The sequence below is a fragment of the Python bivittatus genome, unplaced genomic scaffold (genome assembly GCF_059951505.1).
Source record: "Python bivittatus isolate LINGU-HERP-01145 unplaced genomic scaffold, Pbiv_v1 ctg000220_np1212, whole genome shotgun sequence".
NCBI classification, from domain to species: Eukaryota; Metazoa; Chordata; class Lepidosauria; order Squamata; family Pythonidae; genus Python; species Python bivittatus.
The window spans coordinates 41267479-41295435 of NW_028277048.1; the positions used below are offsets into that span (position 1 = coordinate 41267479).

At 42.1% G+C, this 27957-nt stretch overlaps 1 protein-coding gene across 5 annotated transcripts in view; it reads left to right on the plus strand.

Moving 5' to 3' along the window:
- Window positions 1-13363: 13363 nt before the first annotated feature.
- The window catches only part of GCGR (glucagon receptor), a 37330-nt gene continuing 22736 nt past the window's right edge, over window positions 13364-27957 (plus strand). Inside the window, exon 1 of one of the 5 annotated variants that reach the window (XR_015795750.1) lies at window positions 13364-13549. Coding sequence is in view for 2 of the 5 variants with exons in the window: in XM_025171850.2 (XP_025027618.2) it covers window positions 13401-13549 (149 nt within the window). In the remaining 3 variants the exon portion in view is untranslated. The other 4 variants (XM_025171850.2, XM_088138422.1, XM_007436208.3 and 1 more) reach the window with 4 other exon arrangements.

Here is a 27957-nt window from a genome sequence, read left to right on the forward strand (position 1 = left end):
ACAGACCTGTGTTGGGTAGCCCAGATACTCCTGGAATAGCAGGACTTGTTGCCATCCATGGTCAGAGCCTAGCGACAGGTAGCCCTCAAAGATAAAAAGGAAGTCCAGCAGCTGCAGCAGGGCAGGGACTTCTTCCCAGGACTACAGATTTTTTAATAGTCTATTCATTGACTCAGTGGGGAAGCGCTGGCCCTGTCAATGGTTCCTGACCTCAGAACTCTTACAGGACTTGTTTTTATGCAGGTTATGGTGCATCACAAGCCTTTTCCCTGCCCACGGCCACTTTTTTGAAACAGAAATTAAAAGATGACATCTCCAGATTGTATATAGACTGATCATCTTTCAGGTGGAACAATGATAGCTTGCCTTCTATTAGTTAAGCTCAGTGCTTAGTTGAAGCCAATGGGCACAATGTAGCTCTTGTGAACAAAACATTTTATGCTCCCCTGATTTTGATAGAAGAGTTGAATCTCATTCACAGTCCTATGTATATTTACTCAGAAATGAAGTTGCACCATGTTTAGTAGTACTAATTCCCACTAGCATGTTATAAGAATCAAAGTCAACTGATCTTTTTAAAATTAATAATACTTAAACGTCCTTAACTTTGGCTAAATCATAGCAGTATCAATACATGATTTATAGCTGCATCTTGCAGAGGGCTGATGGATCTTGAACTGTGTGTAGTTTAAAGCTATTTTGCTATGTGGGTATAGTAGAAAATATTTAATAATATTCTCAAATGGGGAAAAAATAAAGTGGAGTTCAGTGATTGGTATTCTTTATGAATTATAAAAATGAATTATAAAAAAAGAAGCTCTTTTCTTCAGCATAACAGAAAACTGGACTTTGGTGCTTAATAATATATTCAGATATTTGTGCAAAAACAATGTAATTGTTTAATAGTTGCTGAAAAAAATCTCAGGTTATTAACCAATAATTTTTAATCAGCTGATAGCTCAAAGTTCTATTCTTCTGACAATCAGGTTGATCAGCCATCCCAAGCAATTTTTGCTATTACTGAAACTGCTGCCAATTGGCAAGTAATGGGATTGGATAATTGGGAGGGGAGGGATCTGCTTTGCTGTTGTTCATCCTAGAGCATCCTGGCCATGCAGAACAGAGACTAGACTGTCTGGAGTAGAAAAAGACAATGTATCATTGAGGCAGATAACTCCAGAAATTGTTTTAGATTTTTCTAGGAAGGTGTGTGTAATCATCAGCTTTTGAAACCACTGTTTGTTCCTTCCTCCTCAGCAGTCCTTAATGCAGTCTGAAATCACTGTAGCACTATTTGAATGCCTGGGGTTCATACATAAGCCATAGTTTCTTTAGCCATTATTTGTTAAATAAGCCACTGCTGATTGGAGTCACATATAATGGCCAAACCATTAAATCATAATTTATACACTACAATGGTCTTGGTTTACATATTGCACTAAAGCAAAAGGAAACAGAACACATTATGCCATGATGTGCAAAATTAACCAATATCCGCTGCCTCCCCAGTTACATCTTAGGAGGGCCATGAAAGCAGGCATCAGCCATTTTTTTTTTCTCCCCCCTCTTCCATCTTTCACCCTGTTAGATATTCTGTAGCAACTGAAAGTTTGCACATATTTTCTGACCATTCAGTAGACCTAGTAATAGGATGAGTGGATTCAGATGACCACAGGATGGTAGCAAAGAGATACAGAAAACCTGAACGCTGCTGCTATTTAATGGCCATTCCTATTTTTGCAGATCTGTTAGCCCGATTAATAAAAGTATTTCCCTGAGATTAATTTGGGATTTTTAAAAAATGACTAACGTGGCTACCTTTGCTTTTAATGACTATGTAGAGAAGAGTGGTTCATTCCTAGAGAGTCTTTAGTCCTTCAGCAGGTGGTACTGCAGGGAGGAGGGGAATGCAGTCTACCAGATATCCTGCTTGCCTATCAGGCAAGTAAGCAGAGGAGCAGTCTGGTCAATTAAAAAAAAACAGAGACAAAGTACATAAAACAGATGAACTCAGGATGGTTGTGACGGTGTGCTAGCATGGAAAAGAAGTTGACACAGACATACAGGCATCTGATCTGACTCCATTCCCTGTTCTGGGCTACATTCCACCTTGCATGGAGTCTTCTAGCAGCAAAGCTTGTTCCTCTGTCCTCTTTCTAGTGTGTATTGCATTCTTTAGGCTTGGGATCATTCTGGACATTTCCATTCATCCAGCTCCAAGAGGAGCAGCTGAGATCTTTGTCTGGAGCCCAAATTGGCTTTAGGTTCTCTTCCACTATTTTGAGCAAAGAAAAAATCCAGAAGAGCAACTTCTTGATGCTGCAAACTGTGTTCAGAATTGGAAAGCAGGGGTGTCACCAAGGTAGGGTTAAAAATATTACGATGGTGGCCACAACAGTGGGATTGAAGATCTACCTGTTTTTTATGTGTGTCACCCATAAAACCATGCCCTGCAGACACTCCGATTGGAAAATCCATTTTAACTTGTAGTGAGCAAGATTGTGGCCTTTTAGCCTTGGATAGGTATGAATTTACTTCCATGAAGAACAGAGTAACTAGATCTTTCTTTTATTGCAGGTTATGCTGTAGAATATGCAATATATCTTTAGTAACATATCATTTTACTTTTTTATAGATTAATTATCCTGTCTTAATTCTAAGACTCTCAAGAGGATTTTCTCTATTGCACACCCCCAGCCTTTATTCAGTGAGGATGTTTCAGCTGAAAAATAGTGACTGGCTAAAGGACATTGTGTCCAACTTGTCTTAAGTCATAGTTTCTTTAAACATGCTATAATGAATAAACCACAATTGGCTGGACATACATGATCTACAAAACTATAACCCATTGCAATGGGCTGACACTCATGTTTTAGAAACCACAGTAGCTGGTCACACATGCACTGATCACATTAGAGTGCAATGCCATTGTGTGAACTCAAAAAATGACAATGTATGAAAGGATTTGAATGGGGTCTTCTGGGTTATTAGCAGTTGTGTTGTACTTGCTTTCCAATTATTAAAGTGTTATTTTAATTACATTGGTATTGACTTTTCTTCCATTATAGCTTGCAAGATAACTACAGAGGTTAGTCAAGGACCCTCCATCTATATGCTGGTCAGATCTGACTCTGTTTAGATTTGTGCAACATCATTTACCTCACACTACATCTGAAGAATTTCTTTGCTCAAAATTCGCACAATGGCATGGAAAAACAGCCACTTCCGAGATGGAAACCAACAGCCAATGGACTTGTGTTCCTGAATGTTCCAGTGCTAAAGGAACAGTTGGGTAAAAAAAGTTGGAACATAAATCAAACATTAAATCTGGCGCTTTTGGAGGAAGCATTCTGTGAAATGGCCTCTGGTTCCTTCAGCAGGAAAGTCAGTAGGAACAAAGGCAAGAACCATTCCAACTTCATTATTCCTACAGAATGAAGAAGCAATGTTTAGCATTAAATCCTCAAGTCTATAAAATCCAATTTATATGAAGAAATAGGTATCCAAAAACAAACTGGTAGTACATTCATTGCAGAAACCTGTCAAAGGAAAGGAAAAATGCATTCCATATTTGATCCTGCATACCACAGTGGTGCAGTGGTTAGAGCACTGTGGTGATACACCTCTGGGGAAAACAGGTCTCATATACATCTATACATCACTAGTGCAGAAATTCTCTACAATTGTGTAGGGTCACATTCAAATCCCCATGGAAGTTTCCTAGATTAGTTAGAGCTATTTAATATAATATCTAACTTAAACAATGACATAAGGTTATTGTAAGGATACAGTCCCCATGTGAAAGAGGAATAGTTTCCTGAGCTTTGTGGTGAAGGGTTGGGAAGGTAGGTAGGCAGTGAGAGAGAGAGAGAGAGAGAGAGAGATGCATAATGCTTCTGTGTAATGCTCATTCCTGATCTAAGGTAAAAATGCACTATATGCAACCCAGCCACTTACTCCTTCTCATCCATCCAGTACAACCTCCACAAATTCAGTAGTAATTATTGTTTTGCTGTAGATTCCCATTGTTATGACCTGTGGTTGCAATAAACTTATTTACCTTATTTGTAGATTCCCTGAATTAGGATTTCCCAGTCTGGTGCTCTCCAAATGTGTTGGGATTCAACTTCTAACATTCTTATTCTACCATCCAGGCTGACTAGGAATTTTCAGAGTTGCAATCCCAAATTATTAGTATAGTGCCAGCTGGGGAAGAAGGGATTGGATGAACCTTCCTCAGCTGGTACACTCCAGATGTGTATAGCTCTTCCCTTTTTTTTTATTGCTGGCTTGCCACACTTTTCAAAATCACCATTCTTACCACCAGAGTACCAAAAGAAACAAGTAACACTGAGCATCCGCTATAAAGTAAAATGTTGTCTGAAAACAGCCTTCAAAACATAACATTTGATGTGTACTCCGCCTCCATCGGATTTGGAGGGAGATCACAAGCAGCAGCAGACATGGTGTTTTTCTAAAGTACTCCCTCAATGCTTTTAGAGAGTTCTTGTGTACAGAACTTGATGTTTACACACAGACACAGATCCCAACCTTCAACATGCTATACTTAACATGTCTTCCCTCCTCCAGACCCTAATCTGTGTGAAGACTCAGCTGGTCTCTAGGGGAAGGTGAATAACTTAAAACATGACCACAATGAAAACCTTATGATTCTTGGACATGGTGCGACACCTCTGCCATTCGCAACTGTCGTCCAAGAAGTCTGACTTTCTGCCGGGGCCCTTTCCCTGTCGGTCATGCCAGGCAGATGCTCTGAATCCCAATTCAGGGGTCATTTGCCACTGAAATCTAAGACCTGATCAGCTGATGTAGCACCACAGTAAATGCATCTTCTTTTCCCCGGAGGCTGGTGAGAAAAAGATGCTTTTTAAAAAGGAATGAACTAGCTTCCTTCAGCAGGGGAGAGGAGGGAAGAGTGCTGAAACTGAGGCCTGAATAGTGTGAGTTGTCAACATGGTCGTTCTCAAACTCTTCCCATCTCTAGGAGGGATTTGTGGTCTCCATTTTGATTGCTAAAATAATAAGCTTTCTTTATACTGACAGGCTCACCTGCAACATCCATTAAGAATATTGTAGTTCTCATCACGCTATCCAATTACCAAGGCTCATTCATGAAAAAGAATTGAACTGGGTAGATGAACTAGTGTCACTTTAAAGTATTGTTGAAGGCAAGCATTCAGGAAAAAAATCTTAAGTAGGGCTTTTTTCCCCTTCCTTCTGACAGCATCAGGTCTGTAATACCTGTTAGAAGGGCTGTGTGTGTGTGTGTGTGTGTGTGTATGTGTGTGTGTGTGTGTGATGGTGGAAACAGCAGATGGGCAGAGAGCAAAAGGGGTGTAAGATCATTGGGCAGATCCTAGCATAAAAAGCTCTCTGTCTTGGGAGAATTTTCCCTCAAATATTTTGGTATTAGATATCTTTTTCATGTCTAAAAAGCTTTATCTCAATAGAGAACCTTCTACCACTATCTTTCACTGTGTTTGGATAAAACATTCAGCAGCAGATAGAACAAGGTGGAGAATCTGTGATCCCAGAATCACATGCCACTCCCACGAAGGGGCATCCATGGAGGGCAGCAACAATCCAGGACGGCAAGCGCAGCTGCATGACTGAAGTCCTGCCCCTTGTAAGTTGACACAAACAAGGAGCAGGACTTTGATTGCACAGTTGTGCCTACCATTTTAGCTTCTGGTCCTCCCACATGGATGCCTCTTTTTTGACTCCTATGGCACCTCCTCTGGCAATATTGCTGAAAGCTGGCAGCACAATTTCTCACCATTTTGCAGCAGTTATTAAAAACGTACTGGAAATGCTAGTGTAAGTTTAGTAGCATTTAAAAATGAAGAATCTGCCAATATTTCCTCCCAAAGCCGAGGAAAAATTAACCTCTACCCGCTAGGCCTCCTTCGCTGCCCACAAAAGCCTTCAGGCTTCCAAAATGTTAAGTGTAGCATTTGGCCACCAAAAAATCCCTTCAGTTTACTTTCATTATATTGCCCTGGGGCTAAAATGGTAAAGGCTACAGAATTAAAGTACAGTTTGGCCAGAGAAGTAGTCTAGCCGTTTTGCATGATTCTCATAAGCCATTGGCCCAATGCTGATGCATCTGGCTCTTTGGGATAAAAGCAGCATAACAATAGGAGATGAGACTGACTAGGGACTAATGCCCACATCAGCCCAAACTGGCCAAAAATGCCCCTCTGGTTATTATCCAACATAATGGATATTAATCCAACATTATCCAACATTATGGATGGCAAGCCATAACAGGTTTTACCATTTGCAGCTGCTGTTGGATGCTGTCTGCTTAAGAGGGGAAACACCACTTCTAAGACTGGTGCAGTTTAAGGATGATTAAGGCTGTCTCACTCACGGGCTGGGGTTGCAGTGAAGGTAATACCATGGGGCCAGAGCCAAAAAAAATGGTGCTGCCAGGGCATGTTTGTTTCATAGTTAGGTGCAAGTGGGGAAGGCCCTAAGCCAGGCCTGGGTCACGTATTCTTATGGCTCCTGATCTAGTAACAAAGGCCCTCTGCAAATGATCAGTTCAGTTCTGGCCAAAATGATTAATTTAGCCACTCATTTAACTTAGCTAATTTAGCAACGAAGAGCCAGTTTGGTATAGTGGTTAGGGTACCAGACTAGAAACTGGGAGACCATGAGTTCTAGTCTTGCCTTAGATACAAAACCAGCTGGGTGACCTTGGTTTCTCTCAGCCCTAGGAAGGAGGCAATGGCACACCACTTTTGAAATCTTGCCAAGGAAACTGCAGGGACTTGTCCAGGCAGTCGCCAGGAGTCAAAACTGACTTGAAGGCACCAGAAAAAAAAGAAAGCAATTAGTTGAGCTGTAAAGGTGAAGAAAGGAAAGACAGAGCAGAAAGAGTTCTCGTATTTGACCCCACCCTGTACATTTCTGATGTATGTCCCTGAGCAGATTATGTGGCCCTTGAAAGAGGACAGATGCCACCTAATGGAAGATAAGAAACTGAAGTACACTCTCATTTTTTCTATATATCACTGAGCACTGATAATTACTATGCTGAGTTCTTTCAACTTCAATTCACTCTCTTAGAAGCCTTTTTCTTTTAAGGCTCATTGGCTTGCCATAAGGAAGGCTATGAAGAAAAGCAGTTCAGCATGGAACAGTGTTCAAACAGCTGGAAGGTAGCCTTAGAAGGGCATGTGAGTATTTAAAAACTTCTGCTCAATATGGAATCATCCCTAGATATCTCCACAGCATTGGACTAAGAGTGATCTCAGAGGCCTGACCTTGCCAGCAGCAGTGAGAGCTGACTATCCTGCTTTGGTCACTGGTAGCACACCTGGAAGTTGATTCGTGGGACTGATTCAAGGAAGAACATACCTTGGGCAAAGTAGGGTCAGTTTGTTCCCATCAGTAGTCTCTAGTGGCTTCTTAGAGCCATTTGCACACAGTGTACCAGTTTTAAATAGGAATGGAAAGAAAAGCCACCCCAAAGAGCATATTCTTCAATCAATGTACAGAGTAAAGAGAAGGCAAGAAAGCAGGAAACAGACAACTGAAGGGAGATCTATGCATCCTTGGAATTTAAGTATGACTCTGTAATAGGTTGCTGTTTAGCAATCACTGTAATTGCAGAATTATTGGTCTGAAACCAAGGCAAAATGTGTTGTAACCTTGCTCAAAAGCTATCACATAGATTTAACTTCTAGCCTAAATACCCTAGTAACAACACAGTCCCTCGTGCCACATCAGCTGCCAACATTGGCACCAGTGCAGTGTATATTAGAACATGAGCCTTATTAGATCAAGCTTAAGGATGGCCTACTGGATGTTTTCCATAGTGGCCAACCAGATGGTTTGAGAAGCCTACAAACAAAACATGAAGATAATAGCCCTCCTTTGGCATTTGCCTCCCTTTCTCCTCACTCCAGCATTTATATGGGAGATTTTATGGAGCTGTTGTTTTAATAGTCATCCTATTCCCTTTTAAAGCTATTGATGTTAATGCCATCATCAAATCTTGTGACATTTCCATAATTGTTTTGTGTGTTTTTGAGTGAAGCAGTTTCCATTGTTCTGAATCTACTGCCTGGCAATTTAACTGGGCTGCACTGAGTTAGAGGGAATTTTATGTAAATGCTTTCACAGTCAACCTCCTTTATAAATATTCCAATTTCTTGATAATTTTGGATACCTTTTTCTGTGCCTTTTCCAGAAGTGCACAGAATTCAAATATACTCATATCACACATTTATTATTAAATATTGTTTGTTTATAGCAAATTCTTTTATAATAATTTGTGTGTGTGTGTACATAACAAATTATTTATATAATTCCACAACTTTAACTGAAAACAAATCTGTGCCTCTCCTGGATATGATAAAATAATAGATTTTGTCCATCTCAGCAATATCTGAAACCTTAAGAAATTATTCCTTTCTTGGGAGAACTGGAACGGAAGTGTTCTCAGTCTGAGACAAAACTTCTTTCCTTAAAAAATTACAGGGAGTCCTCAACTTACGACCACAATTGGGACTGGAACTTCCATCACTAAGCGATGTGGTCGTTAAGTGAGTTGTGCCAGATTTTACAACCTTTTTGCCATGGTTGTTAAGTGAATCACACAGTCATTAAGCAAATCTGGCTTCCCCCATTCATTTTGCTTGCTGGAAGCCCCCTGAGAAGGTCGTAAATGATGATCATGTGACCCTGGGATACTGCAACCTTCGTAAATACATGCCAGTTGCCAAGCTTCAAAATTCTGATCATGTGACTGCAGGGATGCTGTGACAGTTGTAAGTGCAAGGACTGGTCGCCAGTCACTTTTTTCAGTGCCATCGTAACTTCAATCGTTAAATGAATGGTTGTAAGTCAAGGACTACCGGTACATCCTTAAAAGATTACTTATTAATGTATTGTTGAAGGCTTTCACAGCCGGAATACGATGGCTGGTGTGGGTCTTCCAGGCTGTGTGGCCATGTTCTGGAACTTTTGTTTCCTAACATTTCGCCAGCATCTGTGACCGGCATTTCAGAGGGCAGGAGCACAGACAGGAGCAGTTCTCTCTGTGCCCAGGGTGATAGGGTCACATCATCCTGGACACAGAGAGAACTGCTCCTGTCTGTGCTCCTGCTCTCTGAAGATGCCGGTCACAGGTGCTGGCGAAACGTTAGGAAACAAAACTTCCAGAACACGGCCACACAGCCTGGAAGACCCACACCAGCCATTACTTATTAAGCTTGCAACTTTCAACTCTTCCATCTCAAAACTTTTAAAAGTATAGTAAGAGACTAAAATTTTAATATATTACCTCTTATCTTTGAAATTATCCTAGAAACTTGAAAATAAAGTGCAAGATCAACAATGCCATCAAATATAGAGGTTTCTTACATTATTTTGTTGATATTTCATTAGCACTTATTTTGTTAGTTTAGTATGTGAGAAGTCACATAACCAGAGGGGACCATTACATTACATTCTGAGGCTGCCTGTTTACAGCAGGCAAAGTATCTCAAAAAGCTAAATAGAGACAGCCCTGGATAGAACCAGGATGATAACCACCAAGAAATCCCAGGACTGCAGAAGTTGAAAAATGCAGCATTGCAATTTTGCATTGGAAGAATGCAATGGTAAACCACATCCATACTGCTGCTAAGGAAGCTGTAGTATGAAGTCACTGGAAACTGAGCTTGACTTGAGGGACTCTACCTTATCATTCTCTTTTCTACTTCTCACATAGACCCCTATATCAAACTGCAGTCTTCTCCATCTATCTCCCACATAAATACCCTCTCTCCCTCCCTCTCTCTCTCTCATTAACAGCTATTACTTAAGAAAATATGAGTTGTGACTATATTACTAGTACAACATTATTTGGAACTCCTTATCTAAAACTCGTGTGCAAATTATCTGGAAGACCCTTTATAATTTTTTCAGATGTGCATGAAATTTATCTTTTTCATTAGTATTGCTCAGAGCTGATTTGTTCAGTGAGCTACGGTAACACTCCGATATATCTTTCTATTAATCACCACCAATTCAGTTCAAGTCAATAACATCATTTTCTGCACAACCTAATACTGTATGCATTACTTTGGTATTACTAACACTGACCACATTTTCCACTTCGTTGTATGTACAACTTTCCTGGAGCACAATCTGTTGATTTCTATTCTAACAGTCTGCAAATACAAAGTGATTGGCCCTTGCCCCAAAGAATTTATAATCCTTAATTTAACACAATGGAGACATCAAACAAAAGGGAACCAGAATATAATGGAAACAGAAGCAAAGTGGGAAGAATAGGCATATATCTAATTAGCTGTATACACATTTTGGCAGCCATAAATGCAGTATACTTACATTAATTCTGAGGCAGTACCATTACTTGGTGTTTAAAGGTAACAACCAATGTTATTTTAAATTTGGGAGACTGGCAGTCATTTCAATAATCAAATAGTCCCAAAAGACTGTATTAGTGGAAAAGTTCCCCAGAAATGATAGAAAAATAAGTGACTAACTTCCATGTTGCCAGTAAGAGTCATATGCTAAGCTATAAATCAGACTATAGAAGAATTAAAATACTATAGGCATTGATTTTTTAACAAAAAATGTTTTGATCTGTTGATACAGAGTTAGTCAAGATATTCCTTCACATGCTTCTTCCTTTTCCTTCATTTATCATCGTTCTTCTGCCATAAAGGCAAAGGAGACCACTAGCATTGTTGGTGCCAATCAAAAAAATCATACATTTTTCCCCTTTATTTTATTTTGTACAAAGAGATACTAAAGAATGTCTTGTTTGGGCTAATGCCTCCCATAGTTCTAGCTAACTTTCTTGTATTTAAATGGATCAGCAATTTAAAACATTTCCCACCATTCTCCAAGAACGGGAGAATGGAATCAAGAACTTCTTCCAGTCTGTGAACCTGGTCTTTCATGGATAGAATTATCCTATCCAGAACAGGGCAATTTACAATGCCATCTCAGACTTTCTTTTGACAAACATCTTCCTGTTCTCTGGATATAAGCTTAACTAATTCACATACTCCATGACTGAACTAAGGCAATATTAATAAAGAGTACTGTATAAGGTGCTTCCTTGATATTTGAGGACCAAGAATGAGAGTATTTGTCACTTGCTACCTCAGTGCTCTACATATCCTTTGGCGCATGGCTAGTGGCATGTTTAGAACTCCCATTTACCCCTCTTCTCTGTTTCAGATTGTTTTTTTAACCCGTTCAATCATGTCCGATTCTCGAAGACTGCCTGGACAAGTCCCTGCAGTTTTCTTGGCAAGGTTTTTCAGAAGTGGTTTGCCATTGCTTGGTTTCTAGGGCTAAGAGAGAGTGACTGGTCCAAGGTCACCCAGCTGGCTTTGTGCCTAAGGCGGGACTAGGACTCACAGTCTCCTGGTTTCTAGCCTTTTGCCTTAACCGCTACACCAAACTGGCTCTCTTTCAGATTGTAATGGCCTGTAAAAGTCCTATTCTCTAATTTCTTGATTGTTATTCAAGAATATTGGCTTTTACACTAGATCTCACATTTGTCCGACTTTTTAAAAGTGTGCTAAATAGTAGTATGAAAGCCAGTTTGTTGAAGTGGTTAAGGCATCAGGCTAGAAACCAGAGACTGTGAGTTCTAGTCCCACATAGGCACAAAGCCAGCTGGGTGACCTTGGGCCAGTCACTCTCTCTCAGCCCTAGGAAGGAGGCAATGGCAAGCCACTTCTGAAAAAGCTTGCCAAGAAAACTGCAGGGATTTGTTCAGGCAGTCTCTGAGAATCGGACACGATTGAACGGATTTTAAAAAAATAGTACTTGTATTTTAGAAACCTAACCCAGGGTTGGGGCCCATGTTGGTACCTCACAAAATGACTTCAAGCAGCATAGCTGAAGCCAAAGGCAGGGGGGAAGGAGTGAAAAGGAAGAAGTTGGCCCTTGGCCCTGATCTGAATTGGGAATGCAGGTCTGAATCTGGGCCCCCATTTGCTTTTTCCTCCAAATAAATGGGCTCATTTAGCATACTTTAAAAAAGAAAGAAATGTTATGTGAATAATGATTTCTGTAATCTTTTGTCAAAAGATTTTGGGAATTCAAAGTGCACCCTGGGAAAAACCGATTTTAAAGGGTAGTAAATTATACAACTAAATTATTACCAAAGAGCTGATGAGGCAGATTTCCCTTTTAAATAGCAATGCTGATTCTTCCTTGTCTGTATTTTTCTTTCTTCTATATATTTACTTATTCTAGCTTTAATTATGTTTTCCAGAAATTTAACCAGGACATACATTAATTTAACTGGACTATAAAGCCTTGACTCGCTCACTTCCGTTTCTTTATAAACACTTGGATTATACTGACAAACTTTTCTTCCTTTTGTTGGATAAGTTTCAAGGAAGATATTTCTTTGCATTATAATGGTACATGTATGATCAAAGGAGATAAAGAAAAACACATTTTTGAAGTCAACATAGGGAGGCGCTAACAATATACAGGTAGTTCTCAGTGACCATTCACAGCTGTGATGGTGATGAAAAAGTAACTTGGCAACCAATCCTCACATTTATGACCTTTGCAGGTCTGTAAAACAAAGGAAAGCTGAAGTACAGGTAGTCCTCATTTAGCGACCACAGTTGGGACCAGTAACTTGGTTGTTAAGGAAAGCGGTCACTAAGTGAAACAGCAATTGTGCTTATGATCTTACTTCAGCTTTCTTTTGCTTTACAGACCTGAGAAGGTTAAGGTTGTAAATGCAAGGATTGGTCATAATGTTATTTTTTCATCATCGTCGTAACCGCAAACAGTCGCTAAACGAGGACTATCTGTAAGATCATAAGCAGTTGCGGTTTCAGTTAGTGACTGCTTTGCTTAGCAACCGAGTTGCTGGTCCCAACTGTGGTCACTAAACAAGGACTACTTGAATGGGGATTATTTGCATGGGCAATAAAATATTGCATAAGGAAGTATCCTCAGATAGGAGGCCTTTTTTAAAAAGAGATTTGAAAATCACTTATTGAATCATACATAAATGGTATCCAGTTATTGGAATTCTGATATTGGGGAAAGTTGGGATATGATACTGAACAGAGCTGGGGGTAAAGTTAGAGGTTTTCCTCCAAGGACGAAAGCCACATTCCTGGATTTATGGGTAGGACTTCCTGCAGGATGTGTCCGACAGGGGAACTGATTCCTCCAACACCATGTATAATAAGCTATTCATCCATTAAAAGGGAGCTACTGCTTCTAATTGTCTCGCCCCCAGAATGAGAGGCACCTTCTGTCTTTCTGAACACTCACGTGTGAACGTGTTCACACACGGGCTAGAAGGCTGATGCACACCAACCTGAACGAGGCAGGGACCCTCGCTTTCCTCGCTGCTCACCAGAAGTTTCATGCATGCCGCAGCCCCCTCAATCGGGCGGTGCGGGTCAGGTGAGAGGCTGCCTCCGCAGTCCTGGCGCCTCCAACCTCGCTGCTCCCTGAACGGCCGAGGGGGGCTTCGCGGCCGCGGAGCAGGAGGAGGAGTTGGAAGAGATCAGGGGTGAGTTATAACTTGTGGAACCGGAGAAAGAGAAGCGAGGGAGCCGCTGGCGAGCGGCAGGATTGTTTGCCTTGCGCCAGAAGGAGGGTTGGAGTCTCTCCGGCTCCCGGCCCACACCTGCTGTCCGAGAGGGGGTGCGACCCTTGCTGCCTGCCCCTCCCCGGCCCCCCGTCGGTCCCCTCCCCCGGCCCGCTCAGTGGCTGCTGCGGCGAGTCGGGTTCCGACAAAAGTTTTGAGCGAAGCCGAGCTCGGCAACGGACGGCGGGGGGCAGAGCGAAGATTCCCGGCCGCGCGACCCTTCGCCTCGCGATGCGCCCCAGAAGCGCCGAGAACCGACGCCAGCCGGGTAGGTCCGCGCTGGGAGATGGTGGAAGCGGCGGCGCTCTCCTTAGGTCAGGAACTGGGGGTCGCCCCATTGGAGAGCGGACGGCCGGAAGGCCCCTGAGCCGCCCGCAGGGTGGGGTGGGGACAAAGGTCTCGAGGTGAGTTTTCCGGGGGCTTTGTCGTGGCAGCTCGTGGAAGGGAGCCCTCGCGGCTGCACTCGGGAGCCCGCTGTCGCTCTCGCGCCCGAGGTAAGAGGGAGTGAGTTGTTCACACGCGCGGTCGGCAGCCTCTTCCCGCCTTCTGTCCTATCGCGGATGGCCCGTGCGCTCTCCCGTTGGCAGGGCGTTGTGGGGAGCCAGAGGAGCCTGGCCCCGATCCGGACCATCCACGTGGAGCAAAACATAACGGGAGAAGCCCGCCGGGTGCAGAGAGTAAGTATCGCTGAGGAATAAAACGAGCGACTTCTGTAAACTTTCAGCAAGGCAGCAACGTGAGCTCACGAATCTTCCCCGCTTCAAAGACGCTCCCCTTTTGGTGCCAATATATATAGAAAATTTCCGACCTAACGCCGAGTATGCCTGTTCCGGTGTGCCTTGAGGGTCAGGGGCTCAGTAGTATCTTCAGTCAACCCCGGCCAGAAATCGTAATAGTGATTAGTAAGGGCGAGCCTGCTTTCTCCCCCCCCCCCCCCCACCGCTTTTTCACACTGGCCCCTGAGCCTGGCATTTAAGAGAGCAGGGCGATTCTCACAGCATTATAGATAGAGACCCTGTCACTGTTTCACTGTTGACAATTTGGAGAGGGTAGATGTCAATCTGGGAGGTTGATTTTATTTATTCCTTAAAGCTATATAGCTGTATCAACGGGTATTCTTTGAATAATATACCAGGTAGAAACGGTTGGGATTTTTTGTAAGTTTAGGATGCAGAAGATAGTGTGTGTGCACGTGGATAAGTGTACATGTACATAATTACATGTGATTTACAGAGAGATAATGAATGAGCCTCCTGCTGCAAATTCAGCCCAGAACTTTATGGCTCTTAAAACCTAGGAGATGGACACGGCATGACTTTTGGTGAGCTACAGCTCATTTCACGCAGTGATTCCGCTGCTGCAATTTCTGCACCTGTTTTCTGTCCTCATCCCATATTGTTCTGCAGGCTGTGCTATGCCTTGAACTCCAGTAGTAGTCCAGCAGCGGCTGTGTTTGGCCTTTTGTCCCCAGTCCCTGGCCTGGCCTGGCTTAGTTCATTAGTTACCTAACACTTGGCAGAACTTCCACCTAATTAATACTAATGACAATCTGCTGCATGTGCGGAAGAAAAGGTGGCTGCAGGGAGAGTGTGCCCAGTGCTTGGGCAAACAATGTTTACCAAAGAGATTGTCCCATATGAACTCTTACACAAAGATGGGAATGGGGAAGGGGGGAATTAACCATCTCCCTTTTAATAAAGAAAGGAGCAACATCCAGTTTGGGGTGGGGGTGGGGTGGGGAGTCCAGTGGATAGCTTTGCTGTCCATTCAGGCGACTCAGTCTAAAATTGCAACATGTATAATGTAATCTCACAACATCCCCTGGAAAAATTAAGAAGGATCACTAGGATAGTATCCAGGAGGTGTTTGGATTGACATTCAAACTGGAGGTGTTAAAAATGATTCTGTTATGAAAATGAATTTCTGGGCCATCGGAAGATCAGTGTTTGAGAATGGACTGGTTAAGAGTTTACCCTATCCTGGCTGGGTTTACTGTCAATATTATTCACATGCAAAACTTTCTAAAGTGTCAGCAGTAACACACAATAATCTTTGGCCCTCGTTGCAGCAGGATAATGGAGTGACAGAATCCTAACCAAGTTTGGTGTTTGATGTTTCTTGACTGTAACTGGCACTGTTGGGTTAGCTGTTCTGCTTTGGCGATATCTTTAATGAGAACAAAGCCTTAGGTTGTGGGGATCTGATCGTGGGGATATTTATATGTATTCTTTCTTCCTTTGTCATTAAGAAAGTCAGTTATATCAACCTTTTGAGCCATGCATGAAGAGCAGATGTTTTTGGGGGGTCCCAGAATTAGTTCTGATCTCTGACCCTTGTAACTAGTCCAGACAAGTGAGAAGGTTTAGGTAACCATCCTACATTTTTTGCTAGACTTGTTTTCTCTTTTTTCAACTGTGACAACATTTTGGTTCTGTTCAGTAAATTCTTAGAAAAGCTGCATTTGAGCCAATAGTTTCCTTTTAATCAACTTTCTTGGTTCTATAATATGAAATGGAGCACTGACATGACCTTAAAATGCCTTGTAAGACTTTCTCCTATTTCTGTAAATTCCAGTTTTCAGTTCCAGTCCCTCTATCCCAATATGGTATTGGCTGGATGTTCTGTGAATGCATTTATTCTACATCAATATCTTTCAAAACAGAAAAAGCGGAACAAATTTGTGGAAAGGTCTAAATTCTTAATGATAAAGCTGTAATACGCAGCAAATAATCTTAGTAAAGTATACAGAAATATAAATATTCAAATTATATGTGAAAAAAAGTATATTTCTTATTAATCCAATAGGGTACGCCACTTTTTAAAGGACTTTTAATTATTTGAAAGCTGTTATACTTGACATAGAGAACAGTATGCGTCAGAGCTTCCAGGTCTGGAATGCAAAGAGTTTTTTCTCTCTCTCAAGTATAATCTAGTGGCATCTGGATTTTGCAGCCCAGATCAGTAGCCCTAATATGTATAGCCCAAAGAGCATTTATGAAAAAAGATCAACAAGCCCTGGCCTTTGTCATCTGAAAGTTGCATATAGTATAGACTGCTTTTCATTTTTGTAAGGATTAGAAATGAAGAAGTTTCTCAGAAATTGATATCTGTACTGTAGTAACATCCATGATAGGGATCAGCCCTCCCCAGCCTGGTGCCTGCCAATACACTAGACTACAACTCCCATTCTCCATAGCCAGTTTTGCAGTATGGCTCTCTGTGCCTCATAGCTTTGAAGGAGGTAAAGGGAGAAGCATGTATCAAATCTGCAGAGATACAGGCTGGAGAAGACTGTTACAGACAGATTCTAAGCTGCATGTTGCCAGTGAAACTATAAACATTTCCAGCAACGTATCTCTTCTCTAACTTGAACTGTTCTATCTCCACTTGACATACTTCTTTTTCTGTGACATGTCTAATATGGTTGTGAATTTTGCATAATCTTTGTTCCTTTTATCTTTAGTGTACTTCATTAAAATTTCCATGACTTGGAAGATATCACCACTGTTTTGTTGCAAACATAGCGAAGAATTCATTCTATGCACGTACTGAATGATCCTGGTTGTAATAGAGAAAGGTTGTGTATCATGATTCATCCATGTTCTCATCTAATGTAACTGAACTCATGGTTGGAACATTGTTGATATGATACTTCCAATCCTCATGCCCCAATTGGCATGAACCCTAGGGTGCACCCTGGGAATTAGGGATGAAGCAGAATTAACTTTTCTGTTCTTCCCAGTATTTAATTTATAATTAATTACATTTATTTGTTGATAATTAAATATTGAGTTTAATCATATCTGGAGGCTTTCACTGGTTCATTTTGTATATGCTTGGTGGTACTGTTCTCTTTAGATAACCAGAAATAAAAAAAAGCAATCTCCATCTATTGAAGTACACATGAGATAAGGTAGCCCTGCTTATTGGAGGGAGTTTATCTCATCTGTGCTGAGCTTTAGGGGTAGTCAAATGGTTGTGCAGTTGCTTCACTGCATGGCCAAATCAACATTGTTAGTCCCCCAACTTTTCAGAGTACCTCCTGATATTTTACCATGCCATCAAAAATGCTTGATCACCATGGTAAAATCTTAGCTTGCACTGGAAAATTTTGACTTAGCTTGGATTGGAAGCATAGTTATCTGTCTGTATCACTTTTCCATTGCACGCTGAAAAGAGGGATCAGATTGACTCAGTTCAGAAGCGGGCATACTTCCCAGCATTGCATTAGAATCTGCAGCCTGATCAGAACAAGTTCCAACTTAAATGAAGTACTGAGCAATCCTTTACATGTTTACTTGGAAGAAAGTAACCCTATGTTCAGTGGGGCTCTCAGCAAAGCATGCCTGTGATTCCAGCTGGCCAGCATTCTGATGTCACAGCACTAGAACAAGCCCAGTGGCTCCTTTGCTTGCAGACCTGCAGAATGTAATAAGTGTAATAAGAACAGCATGTGATGTCCTTCCCAGATCTTTCCTGTTGTTGTTCTTTTCCCTCAGAAAAGAAGATCCAGTCGGTTTGGCACATTATGATAGGTTGGAGGTCTTTGGCTGTTCCCCTGCCCAAAGCCTGTTTCGTATATTGTGGGTTCTTACTAAGGTTGAGATTTCCTAACCTCAGGACAGCCAGCAATGAAGTCTAGGTGGAAGCAGGGGCAATGTTAATTTCAATAGAAGAGAATACAGTATATGTAGCTCAGGGTTGAACTGTGGAGTCCTTGGGGTTCTCTGAGCTTGGTTGCTTTCTTGCAAGCGTTTCATTACCTAGGCGGGTAACGAAATGTCTGCAAGAAAACAACCAAGCTCAGAGAACCCCAAGGACTCCAAAATGTTAGTTTCAGAGGATAGAAACCAAACTATCTATGGGCCTGAGTACAGCACCAGAGTCTTAACCTACTTCTTCTGTTGGGTTGGCTGTGAATATAATGAAGCTAGTTAAACAGATAAGGAGTGTTCAGTACTCCAGGCAAGAGAGACAGATAGCAATCCTAATTTTGTGTATGTGGAGATCCAAAGGTAATGGTGGAAGAGAGGGAGAAGGGGTATTCTTCCATCACCATTTCATGTTTATTTTTATCTTTACACTTTTCATACCATTGGTTGCAAGCAAAGAGATATTTATACATCAGTTCCAAAGCTAGCATTCATTACTCTTAATTTGGGAGGTGTTTCACAGGAATGGAAATGTTATTGAATTTACGGATCCAAGCCTGCCCCTGATCTTCCCTGACTGCTGATGCCTGTACGGATATCACAGCCTTGTTATCAGAGAAGCAAAGGGGTTCTGCAGTAATTGGGAAGGCAATTGTGACTTCAGTTCCCCACCCCTTCACAGAAAGATCTAAAACAGTGCTGGTCCTACAGGACATCATTTGAAGGAACTTAGGATTCTTAGGATTAAATATAGGCATTTAATGAGTAACAGTTTCTGGAAAATGTTCCAATATTTGGGGGAGCAACACTTTTACTGTCCACTTTCTTTTGAGAATCATCTGCAGAAAACTGCATGAAGGGCTTTCAGGGAGGGGCATATTGTCCTGGGCTCTACAAAAGAGTAGCCCCATCCAAAGTATAGTTTAGTACTTGTAATGTTCAGACTGATTGAGACTTTTTATTCAGGGCAGTAACACTAACCAGTAGTATTAATCCTAAATATTGGGTTTTCACAAATTCTGGTTAGGGCGTTGTTGATTTTGATGTATCACAAGAAAAAAAAATCACACTCTTCCCAAATTATATTGACACAGGATGCAGTGAGAGGAAAGTTGCAGGGGGGAGGAGGAAAAATCCAATGAACATTCTGTCCCACTGCCTCGGAAAAGTTTGGCTGTATGCCATAGTGGACTGGGCTTAAAAAATAGAAGTGGCTGCCCAATTCTTGTTTCCTATCTGTCTGTCTATCTATCTCATTCAATCTATTTTATGTACCAGACTAGTAGAGACTGGTTTTATTAGAGGTCTGACTTGTTTGCTTAGGCCAAGGGTCACACAAAATTTGAAGACTCCAAATGGCCCACGCTCGGTAGGATTCCAGGTTTCTTCCTTTAACAGAAGGTAGAGGTACAAATGAATTGGCCAGTATTTATTTTTTACATTTCTATCCTATCCTTCTTCAAATAGAACTAGAAAGTATACATGATTCTTCTCTCTTTTTTTATATACCTAACAACCCTGTGATGTAAACTATAGGTAGTCCTCATTTAGCAACTGCCTCATTTAGCAGACATTTGCAGTTACAATGGTGATGAAAAAGTAACTTTATGACCAATCCTCACATTTACAACCTTCAAGGTCTGTAAAGCAATGGAAAGCTAAAGTAAGATCATAAGCATAGTTGTGGTTTCACTTAGTGACCACTTCACTTAACAGCTCAGTTGCCGGTCCCAATTGTGGTTGCTAAACAAGAATTACTTGTAGGCTGAAATGGGATTAACTGCCCAAATGAACTTTCTGACTGGGTATTTTTGTACCGGAATCTTCCAAGTTCCTTCCACGTTCATATTTCCTACAGATGCTGGCAGGTGAAGTTTAGCCCCAAATTTTCTACCCTTGTGCAACATAATAACGATCCAACAGACTGTAGAGTTGGAGCCCTGGTGTTGACAAATGTATTCTGGAGCTAACTTGCAACAGAAAGAGACCTAGTTGTACACCTGCTTTGGGACATGTATACTTGTCCATATGGGGATAGATGACTGGTGACTTTTGATTGCTATCCCTTTCTTTGTGAAAGGTCCAGGGGGTGAGTGTTGAGCCGCTGCCACAGGGCTGCATGGTTTCCTGAGAAGCCTTGCAGAGATGGGAGGCCCTGAGCAGGGTCCTTTGGATCCTGTCTCATCCTCTCCACAGTGCCCTTTGTGCCTCAGTTCCAGGCTGGGTTGTGTCAACAGAATGATTGCAAAGGGTTCTGTTTGAACAGGCCTTACTCACCATGAGACTTTGCAGCCTGGGAAGCAGCCTCAGAATAACAGCTACTGCAGTGTCGCCAACTTCTGACCTACGTGGTTGGGTGAGAGCCATCATCAGCACTTCCTCCAAAAATGTCAAACCGATGGGACTAGTTTTACACTGGAACGACATAGCTGTGGCTATCCTTTCCCAGCTCTGATTGTTTTTCCCCATCTTACAAGATTACAGTTAGGGCTCTGCTTTGGTTGAGAAAAAGATTCAGCAGCAGTCACACACTGACTCTTTGTCTGAACATGAGCAGGTGCAAATGTATCACTTCCCCACCTCCACCCCAATGTGTGCGGGTGGCCATAGGCTCTTCTTCCCAATGCTACCTTCCTCCCTAGGCAAACTAGCAGCCTCTCCATGCCACTGAGTTGTTGATTCTGAAAAGAAAGAGCGAAACAAAGAGAACTGGATCACAATGAAATATTCAGACAGAAGCAATGTGACCCATGAGCCTAGGGAACTGCCAGGATGTGCGCCATCCAGACATCTTTCTGCAACTCACGGTGTTGGAGCCAGTGCTCACTGCAGGATACCTGGCTGGGATAGCTGGCCAGGCCTTGGCATGCAAACTCTCATTACCCGGCTCTTCGCCAGCTGTGCTGGCCACTCTCCCCGTATTCTTCAGTCTCAACAAGCTGTCTTGTTGGAAAGGTGCAGCTGGTTCTTCAGCAGTTGAATCAGCCATTGATCCTGAGCTCACAGAATTGGAAAGACCCAAAGAACTCACTCAGAATTGGCAGGCCTTCAGCAAAGTACCAAACCTTGATCTCAAAAGTGGACCACATTGTGGATGCAGCCAACTTTGCTTTCCCTCCTGAGTTGTTTTAGAGACAAGATTCCCACAGTAGAAGACCAGAAGAAAAGCTCTTGTACTGAAAGACAGGTGAAAAGAAGTGGAATTAGAGACCAAAATTGTGGGAATATCAAACACTATTCAGATGAGAAATTATTGTTAGCATATACTGTAGCAACCTTCCCCAACTTGAATGCCTTCCATACGCATGGACTTCAATTCATAGGATTCCTCCAACAGAATGGCCATTGCTGTGAATTCTGGGAGTGGAAGCCCAGACATTTGGAGGGTGCCTGTGTTGGGGAAGGCTCACAGGTGGGAATCAATATACAGGGTCTCCCCTCAGACTGTTCATTACAGTGTTCCACGTGGATCATTTCCAAACATGGTTACTTCTCTCTCCTCCTCCATCCAGTACTGCCACAATTTATCTAATATCTGTAGTCCAAGCTAGAGATGGTAGAAAAAAAGAGTTGAGTTAACCTCACTTGAAAGGAAAAATACATTCATAAGTGGCCTAGATGCATTTCAGGCTCACCTGAATCCCACCTCTTCCCATTCCACTTGTGTAATTCCCTGTTTCCTGTGTTGTTTCACACATCCTGAATCACACAAGAAATCAAGAACTAGTTTCAGTTCCATCCTAATATCGCGATGTTTCTTTATGATTTTTCTCAGAGCTCCTTTTCCCAGAGGATCAATTACTCTCATTCTTGGACTCCATCATATATCCAGGGAATGTAATCTTGGTTTGCAAAGGTGGGATAAAATAGCAGAGCAGAAGAGTCAGAATCTTGGAAGAGCTTCCCTTCTGTACAATATCTCAATATCACTTTCTCAGCACATTCCTATCCACTGTAGTTGCTCATGCAATTCGTACTAGCATTTAACAACGAGGCAGGCCTCTGAGGAGTTTGTACCTCCATCCCCAAATGGGTACTATTTTCCACCTGCCTTTGCTAATTGCCCAGACTGTCTCTTTTATCCTATTCCGCCTCCAGTGGCATGCCAGTTTTTTCCTATCTTCCAGAGTCAGGCAGTTTTCCATCACTATTACAATATAAGGTAGGGACTGATAAGTAACTATGAAGAAGCTCTTTCCAAATAGCAGAGGTTCTGCAGAGCCCATAGGAATGATCTGTTAAAATCAGAAAAATTCAGCCAACCCTAAAGAGATAATTTGAACCTATGAAATGCCATTTGGTAAAAATCATTATCAGATTGCATAGGGTCTCTTTTACTCTAATTATCCCTGCATCCTGACAGCTGGGTAATACCAACAAATGAAATCAGCATATTTTCCATCGCTGTTTTATCCACAGATAGATGAAAAGTACTGGGTCGAAGAGATTACCCATCTGGCCATGGGGTTATAAAGGTGTCCCAGTTGATCAAGTACTGCTTCCCATTGTCATTTTTTCATCTGTTCTTTTTATCCAGCAACCTGCCAGCAAGGCTAGTGAAGGAGAATGAAGATCAGAATTAAGGGGCAAGAGCTGAGCTGGAAAAGCAAGTGAGGAGAGCAGAAATAGCAGTTGCTGAACACCTGCCAATGATGGATCTAATGAGCTTTTCCTTAAGGTTAGCTAAAGATATTGGATCTCATGGAGGAATTAGTATTGGGGAAGAGCCAATCCCACATACTCCATCACATCTGTTGCTGCCTCGGGGCTTCCCTGTGCTCCCAGCCAAGCATGGAAGCCCCTGCTGGGTTGGGTTGTAGTTTCAGGGTTCCATGCCAACCTAGCCACGGAGTGTGCACCATTAATGCACTAGGGGCTAATCCCTTAGCATCTTAACAAGAGAGGAAATTCCCCCTTCCTTCTATTCCTACAATCTTTATCTTGAGCACTGAAGATCAAGGGCTAGAGAAATGTTGGTGTATGTGTGTTAATGTATGTGCGTTTGTATATATGTGAGAAAAAGCGAGAGAAGAGTTAGAATCAAAGCAGCTGTGATCTTGCTTGCCTGGAGGTCCTTCCCTAGCGTGGGCGATGATGTAGTACATCTACCTTTGACCAAGCAGGAGAGCTTTTCTTTTATTGGGCACCATTACAGATTTTTACAGAGCTTTTTTTCTTTTTTCCCTTCCTCACATGAAAGTTTTCAGAAAAAAAGGCCCCTTTGATCATTTGTTCCAGCATTCAAGAAAGGCCCATGTGGTCCAGCTGCCAAAGCCTGGAGCATACATTCTCATAGTAGGGCTACAAGATGAAAATCTCTATTTCTCTGTTAGAGTCATCTCTTTGCAATGGATTGTTCCAAAAGAAGAGTATTGCTGTTCTAGGTGCACCTATGTCTAAGTAAGCAACATTGACATTCAGAGTAAACATGCATGGGATCAAGCTGTACTTGTGCTACTGGAAGAGGGTAGAGTGATACCCTGTGATATCAGAACTACACTTCCTAGTAAAAGATATAATGCTACAAACATCACAGAGAGCTATCCCTGAAATTAAAGCATCCAACAGATTTACTGACTTGTATATATCATCCATATATATCTTGGAGGTTCTCTGTGTCATGCAGAGGTGACAAAGCATGAAAAGTTTAATTCAACTGACAAATTAAAATAAGTCATCAGAACCAGATGGCATTCACTGGAGAGTCCTTTAAAAACTCAAATGAGAAGCTGCTAATATTTAAGATAAGTGGAATTAAAACTAGTCTGTAATCACAAGATTAACCACCAGTGTGATAGCAATTCTGCAGAAAGATCCCATAGGATGGGACCCGACCCCCCCCCCCCCAGATAATATCACTGGCATAAATTTTGCCACAAATGGAAAACCTTATTAAAACCCAAATTATGAAATTACAAAATAAACCTTGGGAGAAGCAGCATTAAATTGCTGATATTCTACACCATGTAATGCTAAACCCTTGTGAACTCAGTAAGACTTACTTCTGGGAAGTCAGATGTAGCATTGTACTGCTCGTGTACCATTTCTGATTGCCATTCTATAGTCCTTTGCTATTGAGCATGGAGTTAATTTGGTGGCTTTGCTCCCTTAGTTGTTATTTTTTAAATAATTGTTTTTATCTCCTAAAGTCTCCTTCTGTTGTCAGTGGCAGAACTCACTCTCTGCCCAAAGAGGTTCAGCCCAAAGAACTCCATGAGACAGTGCAATACAGTTCTGTTGCGTTTATTAGCTTCCACCTCAAGACAGAAATCTCTCCAGACTTAACCTAAGTTCCCAAGCCAGCAAGCCACAACACTGTGAATTCCTTAGGGTGGTGCCAGTTTCATCTTCTTAAACTTCCCACGCTCCTGTTGAGGGCTAAGGAAACGCTTATCTCCCTGAGCGTGGCCTTCATAACACCATTCCATCACAGTGGCAGAGGTTACATGCCTGCCACTGCAGTGGGCATCACTCCGTTCTTCTCCATAGAGAAGTCTAGTAATGCAACGTATATTGTATAATGATACGTACTCACATGCCAGGTTGCTCCACCTAGCAGGCAGCAGCCAAGGAAATAGAGTGGGAACAGAAAACGTGGAGTGTGATGGCCTCATATCATCGCACCACTCTTGTATTAATAAAAGGATATGGGGTAGTGGAGGAAGATGGATAAAACATCCACACATTCCCATAATTTCTTGCTCTAGCCTTATTTCTGCATGGAAAATGGAACTTCCATGTACAGCAATAATAGCACTATCTATTTGTCCACCAAATGTTTTAAGTCAGGATCAGACTGCCCTTTTTGGGGTCAGGGGCTGCACTTTGGTGTTTTCAATATCTTTGGGCTCCTGAGAATTGCGGGGAGGGGGGGTCACAGAGATGCTATGACATCACCACAGGTGGACAAGGCCAATTTTTTTTCAAGGAGAACCCAAGGGGCACAAATAGCCTAAGATGCCTGTTTTGCCCTTATTATGCTCCCCCCATCAGAAATTGGGTAGCACTACCGAAAATCAATGGCTTTGATGCCAAATTTTGGCCAGGATAATCTGGTGATGCTTCAAGGACTGCAAACTGAATTCATCGTGCTCCATTTTATGGTTTTGAAATGCTGTGCTAAACCAAGAATGGCAAACCCTGCAGCCTGGGGCTAGTGTTTTCTGCTACCCCAAAATATACCCTTGAGTAGAGTCTCTGAGAGCCAGTTTGGTGTAGTGGTTGAGGTACCAGGCTAGAAAGTGGGAGAGTGTGAGTCCTAGTCCCACCTTAGGCACAAAGCCAGCTGGGTGACCTTGAGCCAGTCACTCTCTCTCAGCCCTAGGAAGGAGGCAGTGGCAAACCACTTCTGAAAAACCTTGCCAAGAAAACTGCAGGGACTGGTCCAAGCAGTCTCTGAGAATCGGACACGATTGAATGGATTAAAAAAAAAAAGACAGAGTCTCTGGGAGAGAAGAATGCTCCCTAACTTTCCTTTGCTTCTTTCCTGTAACCAAATCCATAAATGCCATGGCTTGGAAGTTGCACAGGGATCCCTGCTTGGTGCTCCTGTTTGATTCTGGGGACTTATTTTTTGAACTGCAAATGGTGCCAGGCAGGGATGGGAATTGAGAGACATCCTGGAGAGGCTGAGGTAGAGCTTGATATGGAAGACTCCTAAAGCAGCCTCAGGGCTTAGCAGGTAGCTTAGAGAGAATATGTCATGGTGGCACCAGGGAATATTTCTGTATCAGTAACATCCCATTCCTTCCACAGAACCTTATCATTCCCTTCATGTAAGACCTAGGCAGACCTCTAGTTCCTTCTGACACAAAAGGTAGTGCTTTCTAGATATGTACATCTGCAGTGACCATCATTTTCTTTTGATAGAGTATTGGGATCCCCCTCCCTCCTCCTCCTCTGAGACAATGGCAACAGGAGGTCAGAATCAGTAGGCTTTGCTCTAAGAGAGAAGGAAATTTTATCCTGGGTAGGATTAACAGAGAGCTTCTGTTTTCACAGTTAGGTTCTAACTCAACATTATTATTAGCACTGAAAAGCAAATGTCTTCATCATCATACTGGCTGATGGGCTTGCACCCAGCGATGTACACAGAGCTTGCTTAATCAGGTTTTTGATCTCTAATCCTTGTCCTATGCACACTCCTGTTTTGTGATCCATTGCTAAAATGTACAATGGGGCTAATAATTTATTGCATATATAATCATCACCAAACACCATCTGTTTAGATGCTCTAATAATGAATTCCTGCCCTGAGCAGTGGGTTGGACCAGGTAGACTTCAAGGTCCCTTTCCAACCCTTTCATTCCATGATTCTGTGATTTATTCGGAAAGGAATCCCAGAGTAACCAAGGATGCTCTCAGATGGAGGGCTGTTAGTACTGCCAACCATTGCTGTTCTGTTGTAAACTCCAAGTAAAACTTGCTCTCTACATTTCAGAAGTGTAGTGCTTTGTTTGGTTGTATACCTGACTATTTATCAGAGATGGGAAAACTGTACAATACAGGCCATGGACAGCCTCCAGTTTTTAATGCCCCCAAACAGTCCTTCCATACCACAACAAAGTTGGTAGATAAGACTTTCAACAGGAACAGTCTTAATTAAAAAAAAAGAGGGGGGGACAAAATAGGGGTGTTATGCATCATCGAAATTTGTCCATTAATCACTAGCCTCTCCCAAAAAGGTCTACAAATTTCAGTTCTGGATTTAGAAATTATATCCAGGACCCTGTGAGCCTTGTATTCTACCCCACCTCCAAATTTTGAAAAGTGAAAGTAGAGCCTCTGGCCATGAGAGGGTTGCCTTCTTTTGTTATATACCATCCAGATGTTTGGTCTAGTGGGCAGTACTATTCCAGTCCTTTCCTTCATGCTTTGTTCACTGCCAGATGCATTCTCCTGGAACTTTGAAACAGAACCATTTCAGGATCATTTAGCACTATGCTCTGTACATATGCTTATATGTTTATAGTTTTTGAAAAAACTATTAAATACCATTGATTAACTATCAGGAGTTTCAACAATAGGCTTCTCAGTTACCCACCCACCTACCCAATACCAACAGATTGATTTACCTTGCAAAAGTATAGTTTGAATCAAAATTGGTGGATCTATATCCAAATTAAGTAGAGGAAGCATGAATTAAGGCATCCTCTATCTGCAGAGGCAGGCTGTATAGTGATACTTCTCACTCTGTGCCTAAAAATAACATTTCAACCAAAGTACTTCCAGTCCCTCTTTGGTCTCTTGAATGGACAGAATCCAGAGCTCTCTGTCTAACGGGAGCCAGACATGTAGGTCAAGCCTCTCTCCAGATGGTTTAGCAAGTTAAATCAGGCTAAAAGTGAAGATAAGATACTAGAAGCGAAGGTAACAGAAACGGTGTTGCGGGATGACAGCACATTTAAACCTGGACCAAGAAGTAGCCCCAAAGATATGGATGCAATGCTCTTTCTTGAATTCTACAATTCCCTGGATCTAATATGGGCACTTGTAGTTCTGCATCTTGCAGAGAGTTCTGGCAAACACCCAGAAAGAGTTGAGGATGCTCCTTTCAAGAAATATAACCATTTACTTAGGGGGTTTCTTTTATTTGGTAACTCCCCCCGTCCCCAATTAGTGTCTTTAGGCTCTTCCACATGATCACGGTTCGGAAATGCCCCACTAACTATTTTTAGA